Here is a 23,075-nt window from a genome sequence, read left to right on the forward strand (position 1 = left end):
TTTAAAAGATATTTGTTACGTCAAAATCAATTAATTACGTTAGAATTAGCCAGAACAGTTTGTCTTAAATCTTCCACAAAGTACTCAGTTTTAAACCTCCCTTTTTAGTTCTCTAAAACTGAAAAATTTATTTTATTGTTTCAATACAAACAATAGAATTATTAAAAAACATTTATCTTACCTTATATATTTACTTGACACTTATATATCACTTGACACTTATATATACCTTATATATCACTTGACAAAGAATAAACCAATTTGTTTAATCCTTCCACATCTGCTTCAGAAATAACTTTAACTGGAATAATCCATATAGTTCCCGCGCAACATGAGTGTGAATAAAAGCCAAAAACTTCGATTCATGCGCCTCGTTTATTGGAAAAGTTTATATAAAAAAAGTGCAGTAACTAATAATATGGTACATGCCGCCCAGTCGGTATAGTGGCCAGGGAAGCTGACTTTGCCGAAGGGCCTGGGTTCGAATCCCGGAGAAGGCATGGGTGTAACTGTCCGTCCCCTCATAAGAAAGGCGATGATGGCCCACCTATTAGGTGCCCCCATAATAAAGAGACCACCACATCCGGACTTGTATAGATTAATGGTTTGGGTTACATTTGTAATTGTTCACAATCTGCCATTGGGGGCAAAAAATAATAATATGGTACATTTCATTTTCAATCACCTTTGTTTATTCTTCGGATGCTATCCCAGAAGGCGTTTATGAAACTGCAAAATTCAGCAGTTAATCTCGCCTTCTATGTTCAGTTAGTGGACTTTGGCAAGTTTGTTATGAGTAAGTAAAGAGCTTAAGTCAAACTAATGAGAGACAGCAAAGAACAAATAATGTCAGCAGCATAATATTTTCTATGAAAGTTTAGTTTATACAATTCGTTACACAATGTGTAATTAGTTCCTTAAAGCTACTTTCAATAACAAATTTTAATGTTAGAAAATATTATATACACTACTGTGAAAGCTCATTACTTTTGATAATAAACTAATGCTATTAGTTTTTTTTTCTTTTTTTAGCTGGATTGTTTATAAGACAAAATTCTTTTAATATTCACTGATGTATTCCGAAATTAAAAGTTAAAAATCCTAAATTTTAAAAACAAATTTCTGAATTTTTGATCGAATAGCTAATTTGCGCCCCTTCCATTTGTTTACCTGAGGCAAGTGCCTCACCCTCGTCCCGACCCCGGCTACCACTATTCAAGTCTACTTAAATTGCAACAATAGCATTCTTTTTCAGTGAACGTTTCTACAGAATTTCAATCAAAATTAATCTTTCCGAAGTTTGGGATTTAATTTAGTTCAATTCGAATTTAATTCCAGTCTACAGAAATTGCTACAAGGGCATTCTTATTCTGATGAACTCTTCTAATGGACACCAGTAAAAATTAATTTTTCGGAAGTTTGAAATTTAATTTTAATTATAATTTAATTTAGCTCAATTAAAATTTAATAATTTCAAAATTAATTTCAGTATACCGAAATTACAATAGTCATGTTTTTTTTTTTTTAATGAACTCTTCCACTGAACATCTGTAAAAATAAATATTTCGAATTTAAACCGAATTTAAGTATTAGTATTCAAATAATTAATAAAGCGAGCCGATTTGAGTTTTCAATGTTTCGAATCTTTATTCTGATTTATATCATTCGAGATTAAAACATCCCGTATCTAATTTTGATTTTTAATCAATAAATTATACTTATAATTATAATAAAAATACTTACAAATTAATTACTGTACAAACTTGTACTATTATTTTATACACTTCTATATAGTAAAGCGGTTTCCCTCATGTTTAATGTGGATTTGAGCCAAATTTCCTTAAAAACCCTCCGCGAAGGCATCCTTCCCCATAGCCCTAATGTGCTTTGCCATAATCAAACAAACGAAACCGAACCTAAATCGTGGAGACATATTGTTGTATATAACCTATATCGTTCAATAACTTCGATCTACAAATTAATTTTTTTCAAGAATAACTAATGATTTTACATTTGTTAATTGAACGTCGAAGATGAGGGAAACATGGAATTATTTTTCAATTTTTACTAGACGTTAAAGCTTAAATGGTTCTTTTCAACAACGTGGAAAATCCTTCATTCTTTTGAGCTGATAAACTAGTTTCGCTTTTTTTCCGTTACAAAACAAGAGACACACTGAACAGTTTTCTTTAGAAAGAATATGTGCAAAGCTTAGACATCCACTGAGAAAACTTTTTATCATAAGCTCATTTTGACTAAATAAAAATTTTCTAAACATTTTAGTAAAATTTTTCTAAACATCAGCAATGTATCTCTTAGTTTTTGCGTATTGAAATAACTAAGAGCGAAATAAAGTGTAATGATTAAGAAACATTTTATTGACAGCATTTACTCTGAAAACTAAAACTCTGTTTAAGATAACACATTTAATGTAATGATGGCCCATGTATCTTTGTCGCATATAATCTGTCATTATCCGTTCGCACATATATCTTTCTCTAGAAGATTTGTATACCATATTGTCTTAGAAAGGCAAAGATCCCAAGTTCCTTCATCGGATAAATTTTTCATCTCTCAGGAAAAAACAGGACCCCCCCCAAAAAAAGAATACATAAAATAAAGTTATGGTCATGGCATGCATTTTATCAAAAGATTTATTTTCCCACTTTATTGGCAAAATATTGAAATCATACGCATTTTTGAAATTTAGAGATTATTTCAAGGCGTGCATAATTAATTCTGCTTTAAACTTAGTTTTTCTTTTCACCACTATAATTGCTGCTACATTAGCAAACCAATGGCTTTGTAATGTTGAAAACGATTTATGTAATAAGTTTTTAACCAAATCGTTTGTACTGATTATCACCAGAATGATCTTGGTCATCCGCAGGAATTACGCTGATACCGATAGGTGGTTGCTTTTGTTCTAGAAGGAGGGAGAAAAAAAAGAAATAAAAACATTATATCCCTTATTCATAAATTCAACAAAAATAACGCCATAAAACTGCTACTTCGCTTTTATAGAACAATTAAAAATGTACCTAATATCTGGGGAAGAACTTCCTCAAGAATGGCCACTCTAGTTTGCAAATTTTCTATGTCCAGTTTTGTCTTCTGCATGCTCTCTAACACGACCTTAATGAAACAATACGAAGCTTTGATATAATTTTTGGACAAATTGTGTTACTGCATTCTGAGTATATCATACAAGAACAATTATTTTGAGCTATATAATTATCAAAAACTTCCTTCGTATTCGAAAATGATACTTTGTCCTAATTTAATTACCATATTTTTATAATAAACTGTCCATCTGTGAAATGTATCCAAGACGTTGAGAGCTAAAACAAGTCATAAGACACAATGCCGCACTTTTATTTAATGAAATATTTATTGTTACGAAATGTGCAGGCGCGGTGGCTGGTCCGCAGTCAGGGAGTGTGCCTCATAGAGGGCGAGGTAGTTAGTCAGTCTGTGAGATTTCGATCGAGTTGACAGCCGGGCAGCGAGTGCCGAGTGTCTCTTAGTGTATCGCGGTTAGTGCATCATCGAGAGAATGTGTTAAGCTCCGGGAGCGACAGAACCGAAGAGTCGGGAGCTGTGCTCTGTGTGTCGTCGAGTGCATCGTGAGTTGTAGCGTGGAGAGTCTCGAGAGTACGTGGAATTACGAGAACGACCAAGCAGAGTCGGGTGCTCTACTCTAGTGCTTTGCCGTGAAGCTGTCTTCACCGTTATAGCCTGATAGCGTGAAGGCTGTGTCGCTGATTGTGTCAGCGTGTTTATAGTAGATCTTCGATGACTATGAAAAGGAACTTGGAGCTGTCCTGATTAATATTGGCTAAATAAAGTATGTTTCGATACTTCATCCAGTGTCGCCGTTATTCACTCCAAATCCGTACGAACTCGTGAAGAAAATAACGTAACAACTGGTGTCAGAAAAGAAAAACGCAACAATATTATTGAATATTACTAAAATTATATGCAGTAATACCCCGGAATTGATCGGAAGTTGACACAACAAAAAGTGCTCAAGTCGGGGGTCTAACTTTGCATAAAAATACGCATAAATTTTAGCTAAATTGCTCCATGGGCTGAAAAATGCTTGTTTAGAAGAAAAATATATAATAAAAGAATACAATTTACATGCAGATTTCTACGAACTAGTATTAAAATGAACATCTCAGTCAATTTTTGTTGGATTAAAGTCAACTTTTCGGTTTCTTTCTTTCTTTCTTTTTTTTTTTTTTTTTTTTTTTTTTTTTTTTTTTTAAACGTAGGATTACGTTCCTTCCTAATGGTCTGAAAAGTTTAATATTAAGAAGCTATTTAAGGTGTGCGCGAATGATTATATCTTCGAAACTACAAATATTGCTATCTAATGAATATAACTATCTAATGATGCAATCAATATAAATGCATCATTAGATAGATAAAAGAGCACTTTAGAAAATATATAAACATTTTAAAAATTAAACAAACGGTATATGTATAGAATAGCGTCAAGAATAGCGAAACTTTAGCGAAGTCAAAGCTTTGTGCTTATGCGTGACCGCGTGCGAGTGGCAAGTCTGTCTGGCAGACAACGTGCCTAGACAGTCAGCGTGCTCGGGTAGTGTTTGCTGTATTTTATTTTGCCAAGCTATTTCCTGTAGCGACTTGCAGAAATTTGGCGAGTGTAGTACATTGTGGACCAAATGAATTTACTGTTAAGTAGCGTAAGAGAATACAGGATTCATAAGCAGGCGGCATTTGTATAGTTGATGTAATTATTAATGAACAGTCAAGATATATTCTGGCATCCATATATATTCATCCAGATGCTAATTCAAAACATTTAAAGATGTTCGTGTTCAGTGCATTGATGAAATATTCTGAGACTATCGATCGATGGCGAGTTTACTGTAGATACAGATGCTCCTATTATTATCATGGGAGATATCAATGCAGACTAGTGATTTTGGTACTAACCGGCTCTGCCATTCAAGGTGAAAGCACTACCGGGACATCATATCAATGTAGACGTGAAACGAAATGAAAAGGCATCTAATTTTATGAAGCATCATTTTAATCTCAGGATGGTGGCAAGTAACTATCCAAAAATACTCGACAATTCATTTATAGGTTTAACATCATCGACCAATTTTACGTAAGGTCATATCGAATGAATAAATGTAATAAATAAAAAATAAAATATATGTGTGTGTAAGATATTTTGTTTGTTTTATTTTTTTATAACACCCTCACACTTTCGTAAGTAATTCTACGCATCAGCGGCTCTTTAAGCTAAAAGAGAGAGTCTACAGTAATTTTTTTATAACAAGTACAGAATTTTCTCAAACGTAATTACAGGAACCGGACAACGCTTAAATATATTGATAAAAATTCAGATCAATTAAAAATTTACGTACCTGCATCATAGATAGGTTATCCTGATAATCATAGTCTGGAGGTAGATCTCCTTTCCTTGGTATAAAGACTGGGTTAAGAAAGGATTAAAAAGAAATTATTAACTTAAAAGCATTAAAAAGGTCTTATACATCTATGCATTTATATAACTTTAAATTAAATTTTAAAGCAAATTTAAATATTATATTCAGATATTCCAAAGTAGAACCAAAAGGAATTGGTACAAAACAATCACTGCACAAAAGTGATATAAGTAAAATATCCTCAAAAATTAAATAATTTTGTGTTAAAATTGAAAATAAAATTAAAACTGAAAGCAATATAGAAAACACTGAGATAAAAATTTAAAGAAATGTTTCAAAAATGATATTCCAATTAGATTGAATGGATTTTACATTTCCCGACGTATCTTCATCACAGAGTTGGTGTCTCGAGAAAAGTAAAAGAAAATTATCCCGTTTCTGAGCTAACCTATATACACTTCAGAAATTTCATCAATACTTATAAAAATTTTACCTGGGAAAAACAAATTAAAGTGCATAGTAGCCCAACCCTGGCTGGATGGAATCGAAAAAAGCACTTGGCTTAAATTTAATAATACAGTAAAATTACAAAAAAAAAAAAAAAAAAAAAAAAAAAAAAAAAAAAAAAACAACTAATATGTGGTCAAAAATAGAAAAAAGAATGTAGCCCGAAGAAAAATTTTAAACAACTTTGAAATATGTATTAAAAAAAAACTTGTAATGCGGGAAAATGCACGCCATATCTAACAGTAGAACACAGTCATTAATATACCGAGATTCGTACTGAGAACAAATTGGGCAAATAAAGTTACGAAAATCTTTCAGTTTTAAATTAATTACATTTAAATTAAATTTATTTAACATTTATAGTTGAAAAAAGGATGCAGATAAAAAGGACATTTTTTTAAATCTATTTTTAATTTAATTTATATATTTATATGCTATACGTATGTTATAACAGAAAATGAAAAATGTTTCTATTTCACATCAATTGCTGAAAGATTTTCATTCGTTTGTAAATATCGATTGTACAAAATTTTAAAAGAAATTCCGGCGATTTTTCGTCTCTTTCTTTTCAGTAATTTATAAGGAAAAGTAGAGAACCAACGGTTAAAAATCATTTTTATAAAATACATAGCACATCTAATAGCACTCTTTTTCTTGGGAGGGGTCTGTAATTCTTCTATTTGATTTAAACATAAAATCAAAACTTTTATAAAGTTCGGAGTTTGTAAATACAAAAATTATAGGCATTATAATACCATTACTGATTAAAGAATGATTTCTGAAGTAATTTTTTATGGCTAAAAATTAGTTTTCATATCTTTACTGCATATTAATAAGCAAGATTTACTAGACTTTAAGAAGATGATGAAAATTTATGAAGGAAAATTGAATTAAGTCGCCCATCTTTAGAATTAAATCAGATCTCTGCAAAGAAAAAAAAAACATTTATTAACATTATGCATTGTTGAAAATTTGTTGTTATTTTTACTCTAAATAATGTATGGATCCTACTCTTAATTGAAAACGGTTGATGGTATTCTAAAAACATAATGCAAACTAGAAAAGGTTATAAAAGTTAAAAGTAACAGGAAGAATATCAGTAATCAATTTTTGTTAAATTAAGTCATTCTACATGAATGTATTTAAAAATTACCGAACAAAATTTCTTTTTCATGAAGAAGCTTTAAATTACGTACAATGAAATTGACCTGTATGTGGTAAACCTTGATCTCTGAAAAGCATTTTTGCGATTTCTGATAGAGATGGAATTTATTGAATTAGCACTTTTAATGTACAAAATTGATTCTCATATTATTATCGACAAAAGTACTTAAAAAATATTACACAGAGTGGAGAACTGGTCGATTTCATACACTTAACAGTATGTTCTAAATTTACAATCTTACAAATATGCAAATATTCTACTTCTTGCAATCAAATACTATCTAGTGTTACTCAGAATGTCTTATTATTTTATTCACATAAATCCAGAGTTTGGATTCCCTTTTTTATGCACTAACGATTGATCTTATTTTCCTCACATAAAACTGATTTACGATGGTCACTATCGTGATGTTTAAACAAGGTAATTATGCACAGTTCAATTTAAAAGTGCACATTTATGCACAGTATATTAAGACAATCTAGATCCCTATGCGCAGAGATCGTTCAGTGCCCCTACTATACCTTTTTGTTTTCATGAGATAGAATTAAGAGAAATTACAGAATGATTTTGGACCTATCAAATCCCAAGGTTTTGTAGATCTAAGCATTAAATTATTTTGGCTTTCCATGCAAAGATGGCTTCCTTAGGGGAAGCACAATATTAAAGTTTGTTCATATTCTAAGACATACTGTTCAGTTTCAGAAGTCGTTATCTACGATAAATGGGAACATTTTTAAGATTTTTAAGAAAAAGGCAATAAAAAGTATTCACATAATCGGAAAACATGATTTTTAGAACTGAAATTACCATCACTTCCTCTAGTACCTAATCCGGGTGGACCTGGAGGCCCTGGCGGCCCTGGTGGGCCCACAGGGCCAGGCAAACCATTCAATCCGGGCTCCCCGTCGTTACCACGTTCTCCTTTTACACCTGGTAATCCTGGCAAACCTTCTCTTCCTTCACGACCTGGAAAGAATAAAACAGAAATATTACTTCACATCAGTTATGATAATAGCTCCAAATATAATAGAAGTTTGCTTCACGATCTAATGGGACGAAGTCATTTCGGATAATCTATTTAAGATATTTCCGACAATTAAAAATAAATATTCAATACATTGTTTACCTCAATAAACTGAATATGTATTCGCTCAATATATTGAATATTTTTTACTGTATTGAATAACAGATCGTTGTGCATATGAAGAATACTGTTATTCTAATATGTAAATAGCGGCTTGTTTTTGCTTAAGAAAAATCAAAGAACTATGCAAATTCGACACGCACAGGCTATCATCGGCATTGCGCATATTAAAGGACATATATATATTATATAATACATTAGCGCATATTAAAGGACATATATCTATTATATAATACATTTATTATTGTTATTACAAATTATTTTTTTCCGCAAAGCTTCAGGTATCGTTACGTATTACCATCATCTAGCTAGATTTTACTCGAAAGTTTATGTTGATACTAAATAGGCTCTAACAGAAAAGTAGCCATTGCACTTCTACAAGCAAGTAATATATGTCAATTACCAGTAAAATAAAAAAAAAGTTCTGAAATTTAATTTCTTTAAATCTAAAATTATAAACTATCAGAAACATTTCAATACGTAAAAAATTAATCTTAATAAATCTCGCACAAGCACAATTTTATTATCGTGTATATTATCATTTGCTTATTGTAATAAAAATCATATGTATTATAAAACTTGTGTATTCTATTTTTATAACAGTTATTCTTAATTCCGAAACCCTTTCCAATCTTGTTTTCCACTTACAACTCCCTACCAGAATGAGTTTTTAGAATCGTGTTGAATTAAATGAGTTAGGAGTAGTATTTATAGGAAGTTCAACTAACTTCGAGAGAGAGTGTTTAGGAGTCTAGGTTGCGTGTGTTAGCTTTCTTTCTATTTCCTGTTGTTGTTGCTTATTCTCGAAAGATCTGGCATATGTCAGATCAGCTCCAGAAGGTTGCTGACGGCCAAAAAATCAATAACAGAGAGGGGATCGGACAAAAAGTCCGATGCAACCCCGTATGTGATCCGGTGAAGCTGAATGGTGACAGCATTTTTTACAATCGGGGTGGATTTTTTTGCCACTGTCAAAGGAAAGACATTTAAGATGGCCACTTGTTAATCTAGCCAGAGCAGTCTCATTTGACACGGTCACATTTGATTTCCAGTAGGGAGCCATGGGATAGTTCCTGTGGACCACTGGTGCGTAGGTGGAATACGCCATATAATATTAAATTTAGATCTTTCATTTGAATAAAGTTCTTCAGGGCCAGGCAAACCCGGATTGAATGGTTTGCCTGGCCCTGTGGGTCCACCAGGGCCACCAGGGCCTCCAGGTCCACCCGGATTAGGTACTAGAGGAAGTGATGGTAATTTCAGTTCTAACTTGGTAAGTAAGTGAGAAGCCAGTGACCATTTCACTTTCACTACCCTCTTTTGCCAATTTATCAGCGACCTCATTACGACTAATATTAACATGTGATGGGATCCACTGGAGGTGGACGTCGTGGGTCTGAGATATCTTCCTCAGTTTGAGCAGAATAGATATGCTGGTTTCATAGTTTGATGTTGCAGTGCATTACGGCTGTCCGATAAAATCCGTAGTTCCCCAAAATCCCAATCATAAGACAAGATAGCATCAAGCCCCACATTAATCGCAATGGCTATTTCCTTCTTGAAGCTATTAAGCTCGGCCATATTATACGTGCCTGTTGATAATCGTCGGCTAATTTAAATTAAGGGACAACTACGTTAGCCAATGCCAATGATTAAAAATTGCGGAGTGCCTATGGTTCAAAACCATGTACCTCCTCATCAGAATTACATAAAAGCGAGCAGAAAGAGGAAAATTACATAAGTAGTAAACTTCTCAATAGAGGGAGCCACATGGCTCGAGAAAGTTTAGAGATAGCGAGAATTTATAAAACTTAAGGATACATAATTTTTTTTTGTAAGTTTTTAGATTTTTAATCATTTTTTTTTAAATTTTGATTTTTTATAATTTTTTCGTATAAACACGATACAACATAAAAGCATAAAGCGGAGAGGAAAGATTTTACGATTAATAGGCCCATTGGCATGTGGCATACAGTGAGAGTGCAAATAATAAAGTTAACGCGAGAAAATATTCAAGGCAGAATTAAATTCTGCGGGAGATGTGATTGCAGAGGGAACAGAATGATAACTTTGCATAATGTTATCATTATGGCCGAACGCAAAAAACTGGTCGTTGGGTACAGGGTTCGAGCTGGCGTGTAACGTGATTATGAGCCAATTTCCCTTAAAAAGAAGACATTTACGGACTATCCCTCCTTTCCCGTGTAGCACCTAATGTCGGAGGATATAATAAATTTTTTAAAAATATTTCTTTCATGCTTACTTTCAATTGGGATTACTCTTTTGATGCCCATTAGCATAGATTTATTACGATACCTTTTAAAATATTAAAGTATAAATAATACCACACTTTTTAAGGCAAAAGTACTAGAGGTGAAGATAAATATTGGGTAATTTCAAAAGTTCTACCCGTTTTCATTACCCATAAAGAAGACCAAATGAACGCAAAATAAACAGTACCTATTATTGTGCACAATTCCCATTGTTATCTATGACTTCTTGTCATCTTTCTGGTAAGAGATAAATCCCGCGGCGGTAAAATTCCGGCAGTTTCAACTCAAATGATGGATGGCAGTTTTCGCAGAATCAAGTTCATCAAAGATTTTCTGAACTCAAGGAATTGTTCAACGCACGAAATAGGTAATAGACAGTTGGTGCCAATTCAGGAGAATAGGGAGGATGGGGCAATACCTCCCAACCGAAGCCGAATAACTTTTGGCGAGGGATGATAGCAGCATGTGGTCTGTGGTCTGGCGTTATCATGATGAAGGATAACACGGCGACGATTGATAGGACCTGGCCGCTTTGCTACCAAGTTTGAATGCGGCTTGTCTAACTGTAGAAGGTAGCAGTGATAGTTTGGTTGAGTGGCAGGAGCTCCTTGTGAATTATTCTCTGCACATCCCACCCCGCACTCAATAACACCGTCTTGGAATGAAGTTCGGCTTTCGAAGTCAATGCAGGCGGGTCAGAAGGGCGACACACACTCCTACGACACTTTATGTTTACGGTACATAACCCACTTCTCATCTCCTGTCACAATTCATATCAAGAATGGGTGTTTTTGTACCGGGAAAGCAAGGAAACACAGGTGGTGATTCGGTCATCTCGTTGATTAGCTGTCAGCTTATGTAGAACCCAACGATCCAACTTTCTCGTAAAACCCAACTTAACCAGCCGTCTCTCGACCGTTGTCCTGTGTACGTTGGAGGTCTCCGCTAATTCTTGCACGGTTGGGTTCCGGTTGTTAGTTATGGCCTGGGTCAATATCGTCTTCTACAACGTGTGATGGTCGTCCACTCCTAGCCTGATCTTGGCAGCTTTTCTCTCCTTTCCTAAATTTACGAAACCATCGACGACGTGCTTTCTACTGCATTCTCCCCTTAAACTTGACAAATATTGCGACATGCTGCGGCTGCCGTACTCTTTTTTATCGAACTCATATAATAAACAGTGTCTTATATGCTCCTTCTCGCTTTCCATGTTACACCTGCGATTTTTTTTGTTTTGTTTTGAGATGATTAACTCTGCGAGACACGATGCATTTATATGTGAGGCATCCACACGTTTGATTGGCCGACGATTTTCGTTATTACAATGTCATGTGTGACATCAATTCCATTGCAAATTTGCATACCCAAAGATGGGTAGCACTCACCCAATACTTTTATAATAACAACTGATATAATTTATTCAAATATAATATCTGTTATTCTAAGTTTAATATATTGTTGCGTTTTTCTTTTCTGACACCAGTTATTTTCTTCTTTCACGTTCGTACGGGGTTTATGTGGATTTGGAGTGAATAACGACCACAGAACTTGATGGAATATCGAAACACACTTTATTGGCCGGTATTAATCAGGACAGCTCCAAAGTCACGTTTTACAATCGTCGAAGATCTACTATAAACTCGCTGGAACAATCAGCAACACAGCCTTCAGGTGATCAGGCTATAACGGTGGAGACAGCTTCACTGTAAAACACCAGAGTACAGCTCCCGTTTCTGCTTGGTCGTACTCTCGAGACTCTCCACGCTACAACTCGCGATGCACTTGACGACACACAGAGCACAGCTCCCGACGTTTCGGTTCAGTCGTTCCCGGAGCTTAACACACTCTCTCGACGATGCACTAACCGCGATTCATTAAGAGACTATTCGATGCACTCAACGACCAACTCGGCGCTAGACTTCGAGGCACTCCCTCAATGATATCACTGACTATCAGACTATCAGCTCGCTAGACGAGGCACACACACACACACTGACTGCGGACCAGCAGGGTTTATATAGCTTTCGGCTTGTGTTCGAGAACATTCTGGGCTAAACCGGTAAGAATTCGTTCCAGAAGGTTCTCCATCCGTCCATGGTATATCGGTAATTTTTTCGCCAAATGGGCGATTTCTCGCGAAATGTGGCAACACTGACTTTTCTTGCATTTATGGCAACCCTAGAATTGCTTTGCGGGGAAGCCATCTTATCGCGCCTGTGCATTTCGTAACAATATGTTTATCATCCCTTGTCTTATTCATCAGTAAGGTTACCAGCCATTCTAATGGAAAGCTATGGTTTTATACGCAGCTGTCTAATTGCTCTTAAAGATATAATGGAAAAAAAAAGTGCAAATATCTCTCTTTCTAGGTAATACATTTCTTTAGAGTATTCTTTAGAGATTTTTCATTCTTCATTTCCATTCATTAAAAGGGAAAAATAGTCATCTGAAACATTCTATCTTAGGTTCAGAGTAGTAGTTTCAGTTACAGCAAAGTTTATCATAGACGAAGCACTTCCGCTGTGAGACAGCTTTTTGGTGAGCTGAATAGAATCATTCTTTAAAAAGAAAAGAAAAAAAATAATCAACTGCATCAGAATGTGCATAAAAGTTTCTTTACAGTGCAGAAGGGATAAATTATTGACAGCAACAGCGTTTGTAAAGCAATGGCATAAATGTTATGGTTACATTCAGTGAAACATTATTATAGCATTAATCAATGAGTTCATATCTGCTGTCATGCTTATATTCACTACTCTGTTTACTCTGCAATTTGGTAACCATAATGCCTTTTTCTCTAATTTCAATGAGTGGATTTAATTCAGATGTTCCGTACATACCCCAGATTACGAACGTAATTATAGACGCCGATTTAATAAATGCAAAAAGAGTTAAAGATGATCTCACCTGGTCTTCCTTCTAGGCCTGGTAAACCCGGTTCACCAGGAGGACCTCTGGACCAGATCCTAGTATTAGTTGAATCTGTGGGGAAAATACTAGAACCGGGTTCCCCTCTAAGCCCTCTATCTCCTTTGTCACCTTTGGATCCTTCTTTTCCAGGAAATCCAGGTGGACCACGCGGGCAGCGACATTCATTTGGTTTGTAATTTCGAGAATCGTCTGCAGGAGAGGTAGGTGGGAGAAGTGGGTAATCTCGGGGAGTTTCTGGATTAATGTCTCCTCTGTTGTTCCATTTCGCCTAATAAAGTAAAAAAACAAATAATGCATTTATAAATTCTGCGCTCTCTAAACATGACTTATGTATCCGCAGCACATGTTAAAAGCATAATCTTAATAAGCGCTTTTAATTTCATGTTAATTTTTATTGTATTAGGTGTTGATATGAATATTTTCCCATACGATATAAATAATTGCTTACATAATGCAATACAAAATTAGCCAATATACTACAAGCATATAAGACCTTTTTTGCTCTAGAGACATTTTACCTCAAATAAACTGAAATAAATAAATATTTCCCCGAGTTCTCTTCTATTCAGGTTCTGCTTTTGCTATAAGCATATTTTACTGGTCTGGTAGAATTAAAATTATTTGAACTCATTTTATGAACTCAGTTTCATTCCGTAGATCATATTTATGCTTATGTATGTGTCAGGTCTTCATCAGATTGCACATTCATTAAAATGCGTGTTATATTTTGTTCTTACTAGACTTTTTAGATATTTTTTTTCATTCAAATCTAGGTATTCAGCTTTAAAGGATGTTTGAGAGATTATGTACGAGTTTCAAAAGTTTGACAACTTTTTTTTTTGTTTATAAAAGGCAAGAAGTTGACAGTCAATTCGTGATTGAGCGTTCTAATTTTTAAATATTAATTTGTAGTTATGTATTTTAATTTTTAAATGCCTCTTTTGTTGTGACCACTAGGTTTTTCACAGCAATTGACTTATGTTTATCAATTTAAAATTCATTAAAAATATCCATTAAGATGGATATCTGATTGATCTTTATGAAAATTCCAGAAAGGCTTAGACCAGACGTTCCCATCCTTTTTTGGAGCTCCGTCCCCTTTGCGAGGAGAAAAAAAAAAAAAAAAAAAAAAAAAAAAAAACAGCGCGTGACGAATATTAAAAGAAAGCTAATCCGCGAATTCGCTACAATCAACAAGAGCAGTTTTCTAAACAAACTCCTAAAACATCAACGAGCTAACTAAAATAACTGACTACGAACTGAGAGGTTTTCCTCCTTTTATAAGATTTTAAAATCGCGCGCGAGAATTTTCTAGTACTTTCTTGAAATCAAAAAGAGATATCTATTAAATGTTACATGCACGCGCTCTTGTATTTTCAATTTTACGGCTTAGCTTTCTTTTAATATTCGTCACGCGCTGTATTGCGCGAGAAATAAAACCATTTAATTTACAATTCGTTGAATTGTAACATTAGCTGTTTTGAATTAACTTCTGTTGAACTTTTGAGTAGTTGAAAGATAACTACTGTGAAATATTGTAATACTGAAAGAATGTCTGAGGGAATTTAAGCATTTTTATTGTGATAATAATAAAATTTTGTCTATTTTTCATCAGACTTTTGCATTCATTTCGTAACGAACCCGTACGCACGCAACAGTATCTCTTCTTATTTCTAACAGCAGGATAATTTGATAACATCTGATCCAGGCGGTCCACTCCTTCCATTTTGTTGTAATCTTTTACAATTATTGGTTCTTTTACAGTTCCTTTCCGTGTTTCAACATCAATCATCGAGTTATTATGGACTGTGCTCATTAAACGTATATCCTTCTTGTCTTTTTCTGCTGAGTAGACGTTGAAGGGCATCTCTCACTGTCTTGTATCTTATGTAAAATGGCGCGAATATTCATAAAACGCGGGGAAAATTCAATTAGAAATAGAATTCCTGATTAGTGCAGCCTTCTAGGAGGTATTAGAGCAAACAAAAATAAAAACTCAAACAAGTAAACATTTAGAAAGAGTTTTAAACGTTTAAAAGTTTTAAAATGTAGAAGAACGCTTGAAGCCCGTTACGGCCGTCCTGCAGAAGTTTCACTTGAGCGAGCTAGACGCGTTACGGACGACGAAGAGGTTAATCAAAAGTTCGTTAAAGTTTTACAAAGCGTGAAATCGATAATAGAACAAACTCCAGATTTCGAACTCGGGCTTCCACATGCTAGTAGGATTACGTCATTCAAAATTCGATGGCTCTATGTACCGTTTATCACTATGTGAGAAATATACATACATTTATGCCGCTTTTTCATTACTTAATTTCTTTAAATATAATGCAGGACTCTAACATTTGGTGGCAACAGTTTCAAAAGTGAAACGGACATTTATACTGAACAATAGTCCTTTAGGGACAAAGCTTCTTTGGACTAAAAAAAAAATTTCCCACACTCCCCCTTATATTATAGTTAACTTAACTATATTATTATTATATTTTAATATTTAGTTAATTTAACTAAATATTAAAATATTCCTGCATATTATATATCATATATATATATTTATATGTATATCTACTTATTAAATATCATAAGGTAGAAATTAATTAAAAGGATGATCAAATATAATAATAAGTTGTTTACTAAAAATGTAAAAATAAGCAAAATCAATAAGAAATAAAAAAAATTACTTAAATGGTTAAAGGGAGTGAAATTTTAACAATTTGTTAATGTCGGGTTCCGACTTCGTTAACATCAGTCGCAAATTGACATATTCAGTGATACGCAGTCTGTTTTTGTCAGAACTTTTGGTATCCATTTCTAAATTGTACTTTATTAGTTGTAAGTTCTACGAGTTCTGCTAAATTTGATGATTCTGTTTATCTGCATCTGCGAAAGGATCTAAAATCCAGCTCAGCATATGAATTCTGTCACTTTCACTCACAAATATAGATTATTAGTGAAGCACACAATAATAAGACATTCCTAGATCTCTCTCTCTCTAAAAGATTTGATTTTGTGCACGCATCGATTTGTATGTTTTTGCTTATTTGTGATGCCAGTGATGGCTTTTGATGATGGCTCAGTAAAAAAATAATTGCATATTTTTGTCGAAACTTGCTTGATGTGTGAATGACATCTTTGCTTACCAACGTGCAAGGACTTGTCACCGACAATAAACCGAATTAGGTATACGTACATTTAATGCTAAGTAAAAATTTTTAATGCTTCTTTTTGTCACAGCAAAAAGATAAAAAATTTAGATAGCTAGATAAAAATGTTTATTTACGGAAATAGTAGGTATTTTCAAAGTATTTTATTATATTAATTTCCCAAATACGTAGGTATTCCATGATTATCCCTTTTAATTGTCTTAGCGCCGCTCTTTGCCTCTGGACCTGCTACCGCTCTCATGGAAAGCTTCAGCGCCCAATGGAGGGGTCAGTACTGCCCCGTTGGGAACTAATGGCTTAGATTTTGTTAGGAACAACATGATTTTCTATTTCTTAAGTCTTGAAATGAAAGAACTATTTTATATATTCTATAGTAATAAAATAAATTCACGAACTGAAAGTTTAATATTCATTTTTTAATGATTAAAATTTGTGGTAGAGACGATGATTTCAGAAGAAAAGTAGAAATGAGTTTTGCAAGAACTACAAAAATTCATTTAATATTTTGCTGTTTACTTCAGATTACCATCAAGTATCCCTGATAGTCTGATATATTTCCTGATAGTCTGATCCCTGATAGTCTGATAGAATGATAGACCGCTGTACAAATAGATATTTAAAAACTAGTGAAGCTTCTGATTTCGTTAAAAATCAAAACATATTGGGATGACTTTACTTTGACACTCAAATAGGGTCACAAACCATTGAACAGTTTATCAAGTAATGTTCCTTATCTCAAAAATAATTTTTTAAAAGAGGATGAAATAGAAATATTTAGTCAATAGACATTACTATGAGGGGAAAAAAGAACAGCAGTGCACGAATAGTTATCGTTTTGACAGCAGGAAAAAACGGAAAAGGCTAAATTGATAAACACCCTTTTGTAACAAGCGAAATTTTACTTCCTTGTACGAAGTAAAGGAAATATTGCAATCGAGAAAATTTCGAGTATCACATTTCAGTGGAAATATCCATTCTGACAGTTCCCAAATCCCTTTTGATTATTATTAGTCCAAAGGGACTTTGTTCCTGAAGAACTATTGTTTTCGTTTTGCGATTTTGCGTCGATTCACTACAAACGGCGAATCACTTTTCAAACTGTTGCCACAAGTATTATCGCCCTGTGTTATAGTTAAAGAAATTAAATAATGAAAAATCTGCAAAAATGCATGTATATTTCTCGCATTGTGATAAAACAACGGTACATAGAGCCATCGAATTTTGAATGACGCAATCCTCCTACGAATATGGGCACGTGGAAGACCCAATTTGAAATTTGGAAATTGTTTTATTATCAATTTCCTATTTTGTAAAACTTTAACGAATTTTTGCTTAAAAAACTCAAGGATTTCAAAGCGAGCAATGTTAACGTTCTACAAAGAAAACATTTTTATCTCCACCGCGTGAGTCTGTGTATCGGAAATTCTAAAGATATGCTCATTTTGAAACTATTTTGCGATATTGTTGTTGAACTGAATTTTATGGTTTAACTGCGAAGAACGTGATATTTAATAAATAAATGTAACACACAAAATGTTAAAAAAACGCCCCTTTGGACGTAATTTAAAATATGAAACATTTCAGATTTTCTTCTTCTTCCTATTATTATTATATTTGCAAAAAACTCGCTTCTCGCAAAGCAGATTTAGGGTTCGAGAAATTGGCAAGGAAAGGCATGGTTGCCAGATTTGGAGCGAAATCGCCCATTTGGCAACAAAATTGGCGATATGCCATAAACGAACCGTGAACATTCTAGAACGAATTCTTACCAGTTTTCCCAAGAATGTTCTCGAAGGCAGTTCAAAAGCTATAAATACCCTGCCTGTACACGGAGTAGCAGTTTAACGTGAAGAATATCTTGAGCGTGTTGAGTTCAGTAGTGTTGCTTTGAGTTCAGAGATTAGCTTGAGAGCGATAGACAGAGTCGGGAGCTCTGCTTTAGTGTTTTGCCGTGAAGCTGTCTTCACCGTTATAGCCTGATAGCCTGAAGGCTGTGTTGCGGATTGTTTCAGCGTGTTTATCGTAAGTTTTTGACGACTGTAACGCGTCTTTGGAACTCACCTGTCTAATACTGACGAATAAATTGTATTTTGATTCTTCATCATGTGTTGTCATCAATCACTCCAAATTCACGAACCCGTAGAACGCAACATTATTATTATTATTATTATTATTTGCGAGACATGTGTCCGTACGGACACTAAAAAGACAATAAAAAAATGAAGTCATGGAGTGAGCATTCTAAGCTCGCATTTAACCCAAATAAAATAAGCGCCATGACTATTAAAAATGACAACATAAAAGGTAGCAGGACACCTATTATTAAATGGGATATGAATCCCATACAAGTATGGAATCTTTCCGCTATCTGGGAATGGTGTGGGACTCATGCCTGACCTTTCAAGCACACCTGAATGGGGTGAGGAAGCACTTTTCTGACACGAGTCAAAAACTCATAAGAACACCCAAAGCCTTACTGAAAATGATATATTTGAATGCCACAGAGAGATATGCAAATTTCGGCAGCGGTACATAGAGCCCATGCCTCTCAAACTTCAAATTTAGAGAACGGCTTACCTCCACTCAGTTCGCGCCCCTAAAAAGAAAAGCGTACAAGCGTGTGCCCACACTCAGTACGCAAGTTCTAGCAGGAATATTCTCGCTATACCTGGCGGCAACCAGAAAGTTTGTAAAGCTCAAAATGAGATCACAGAACAATCTCGTAACGGTAGCTGACGCCACCTTCGATGCACAGGACCATGAGTCCAAAGTTGATCTCTGGCAAGAACATCCAGCCATGAGAATAGCCATACCATTCAGTCTGAAAAAGCCGAATGGAGATTAAATGGAAATCTATAAAAATGGTTCGTAGCTCGAGGGACGTATTGGGGTGGCTTCCGTAGTACTCTGTTAAAGTGTGGTGATCCATGAGGAAAGTTTGGGAGATTTTAACACAGTCTTCCAAGCACAACTCTTTGCCACAAAGATGGCTTTGGGGTGGTGCTGCAGCTCTGCAAGAGAACAAGAACGTCCATTCACACGAACAGTTTGTCATCACTCTATTCGTTATCAAATTCTAATCACCGCCACTTCTTGGTAAATGAAATAAAATCTATAACGGCAGGCTTTACAATCACAGACGGTTGAGCTAAAATGGATCTTACGAAACAAGGCCATCACGAAAACAAGCTGGCCAATGATCATGCGAAACGCGTCAACTTAAAAGACGAGAATGATGAAAATCTTCTCATCCCTATCACGAGATTCACACGGAGATTGAGGGATATAGTTTTCGAAGAATGGCAAATTCGATGGGAGTCGTCTGATACAGGACGACTTTCCAGTTCATTAATAAAGTTAGCAGTACAGCTTTATATGGCAACCACTATATCAACCGGTAACAGGTCTCCACTATTTAACACAATGTGAATTTACACAGAATACGTGACGAAACTTGCATTTCGATTCCAAAAATCTGACCACTTTAATGATGGAACTAATCTTCCATATTTCGAGCAACTTACAAGAGAAGTGGAAGAGTCCATTAGGTACTATAAATATTCATAACCATGAGGCCGATAATTATCGGCCAGGAAAGGTTGCAACACACTCGTATATTATTACATTACTATAAATGCTCATTCCTGATGTCACCATAAATCCTAATATACAAGTAATTGTGCACAGTGGGGATGATACTCCAGACCTTTGTACGTATGGACAGAATAATAGAATCTTTATTCCAAAACGGATAGTAAAATGGACTTTTCTGTAATGTCTACAAATATGTATGGATATCGCATAACTCAAAAACGATTAACTGTAGAATACTGAAATTTGTGTATGGGATTGCTAGAATATCTAGTTGTGCACCACCCTCTTTTACTGCAGTCGTCAGCACCATAAGTATATATATATATATATATATATATATATACATACTTATGGTGCCGACGGCTGCAATAAAAAAGGTGCTGCACAACTCCCTCTCTCTCTCTCTATATATAATATATATATAACAATTCTTTTGAAAACCAAATATATATATATATAAACACCCACCCCTCTTACTCCGCTTAGAAGTTCTTACACGGCCTTTATTTTCACACTTATTGGTTGTAGTCATAGACTTCCAATTACACAAGTTTTTTAAATGATGAAAATACTCATGTTTTGCCAAATATTTTGGTCAAAAAATATTATATAAAATAATGTAATATGTCAAAGAAAAAATTATTTTGGACAAATAACGAAATCCAAATTTTAACACGTTCTCCCGGTTCCTACAGTTATGTTTGGGAAACTTTTATACTCATTATAAAAAAATAAAATTGTAAGAAGCTTGACTTCCGTACGATAAAAATGACTGGGATATTTAATTTGAGAATTTGCGATTTTTTAAATAATTTTCAACTTGCCATGAGAAATCGGTTAATTAAATTAGAATAATTCGAGAAGATAAGTTTAAATGAAGCACAGCAAAAAATGTATATAATTTAATATGCCATACTATAAAATCAGGTGGTATCTACAATATATTTTTTCTAGCTGCGATTTGGATTGCTAGTTTTCCATTGATCGGGGGCTATTGAGCGCCAGACACAAACGTTCGTACGAAATCTAACTGCCAATTCATCATGTTAAGGAAGCGAAAATACAGAAGAAAAAACTTCTGGGCTTGACGTTCATTTTTCTGCTTTTTCCCCCAACATCATCGGAATGTTAATCAATGATGCGTTATAAATAGGTTCAAAACTTTGAGTGGGTGCACATTTGGCGATTGTCTCTTTCGTTAACTGAAAAGTACTATAAGCTATAAGGCTGCAGCATAAAGAAAATTCATAAAAACCATAGACAAACTTTTATAGAAAAATTTTAGTACAGTATTACAGTATATTGTGTAAATATTACAGTATCTTGAGAATTTACTTACGTTTATCACCTTTCGATCACCTTTTTTAGGGAATTCCCCATTTGTAGAGTTAGGAGACTCTGTAACAAAAGAAGAGACCGAAAAGAAAATAAGAAGGAAAATTTACATAATTATTAAAATATAATTAACAATAATGCAGTGACTCATGCTAATGCGCACTTCGAAAGACTAGAGTAAATGTCGAAAAAGCAGCACATCAAATTATTTTAAGTACTCGACAAATTATTTCTTATTAAATAAGATTTTGAAGATTTCTGCAATTTTTTTAACTAACGGAAAGAAACACTGTGAATTACAAATTAGTAAGAATTCAACGTATACTGAGTTACAATTGTAATAAAAAACAGAAAAATCCGTAAATCGTGAGATTTCTGCAATTTTTTTAACTAACGGAAAGAAACACTGTGAATTTCAAATTAGTAAGAATTCAACGTATACTGAGTTACAATTGTAATAAAAAACAGAAAAAACCGTAAATCGTTATTCATCCACTTCTGTTAAACGCTTTGAAAATAAATGTAACAGCATATTGCATGGAAATTACAGCATATTGCATATAATAAAAAATTACAGCATATTGTATGGAAATTTAACGGATGTCATTTGCCCCAAAGCTTTAAATTTTCAGCAGCGTTAAATTACTAGAAATTTTTAATCTAGAAATTTTGCATGCAAAACAGAAAACTGTACGTGTAGGGAAAAAAATCACGATTTTTGTCATGTCAGAAAATATTACAATAAGGGTATATCTTGTGGAATTTTAGTTTGATACTGTTTGCCATGTCAATGTGGTTTGCCATATATCGGCCAAAACTGAAAGAGCGCTGAAACGCCTCGTCAGGGTACATGAATCGTACTTTCGAAATGGAGAGATAAATAAAATTTTGTTAGCTAATCACAATTGATCACTTAAGAATAATTTTGAATTTCAGTCTGCAGAAATTTTCCGTAAAGCCTCTTCAGTTAGTAAAATAGATTTATTTGAACCCCTTCACATTAACGAAAATATTTTTTCTTTAGTTACTGACATCAATTTTTTAACCCTTTCAAAATTCTAATATCTTAGTTTTTTCAGGTTTCATTACTATTTTGTCGATACAGCACATCGTTCTCGTTTTGCTCCAGTCATTTTTTTCCACATAAAATTGTTCCGATCCCGTATCTAATTGCTCTCAAAACTAATTTCAAAATCTTCGCCGAAACAAGGTTGCTTTTTGATCATATTTTAAAATCTCTAGACTCTTGCATTAAATAAAGACAAAGATGTGGTATATGTCCATAAACCTCCTCGTTGAGTACCTTGAAAACAGCTTTTTGTCAGATAAATATGGTCAAATTTTAACTTAACACTATTTGAAACATATTAAAACATTGTCTCATGTTTTTTGATCTACATGTACGTTATGTGCTGTCGGCTAAATGTCCTTTCAGTTAGATGTTCTATCTGACATGTGTCCTGTCGGCAAAATGTCCCTGTGGTTAAGTATCCGTGTCGGCTAATTGTCTTGTTAGCTAACTATACATGTTTG

The 23,075-nt window shown here is 34.1% G+C and overlaps 1 protein-coding gene across 1 annotated transcript in view; it reads right to left on the reverse strand.

The window, feature by feature from the left end:
- Window positions 1-2,636: 2,636 nt before the first annotated feature.
- LOC118188984 (uncharacterized) overlaps window positions 2,637-23,075 on the reverse strand; it is a 45,975-nt gene continuing 25,536 nt past the window's right edge. Inside the window, exons 4-9 of the mRNA XM_035359509.2 lie at window positions 21,547-21,605; window positions 13,426-13,717; window positions 7,909-8,067; window positions 5,409-5,476; window positions 3,042-3,135; window positions 2,637-2,926 (exon numbers count right to left, since the gene is read on the reverse strand). Of these exons, the coding sequence (XP_035215400.1) occupies window positions 2,838-2,926; window positions 3,042-3,135; window positions 5,409-5,476; window positions 7,909-8,067; window positions 13,426-13,717; window positions 21,547-21,605 (761 nt within the window). The 3' untranslated portion in view covers window positions 2,637-2,837. The remainder of the gene's footprint in view (window positions 2,927-3,041; window positions 3,136-5,408; window positions 5,477-7,908; window positions 8,068-13,425; window positions 13,718-21,546; window positions 21,606-23,075) is intronic.

Source organism: Stegodyphus dumicola, chromosome 6, assembly GCF_044657685.1.
Source record: "Stegodyphus dumicola isolate Sdum_Otavi_A_Nest chromosome 6, ASM4465768v1".
Classification (NCBI taxonomy): Eukaryota; Metazoa; Arthropoda; class Arachnida; order Araneae; family Eresidae; genus Stegodyphus; species Stegodyphus dumicola.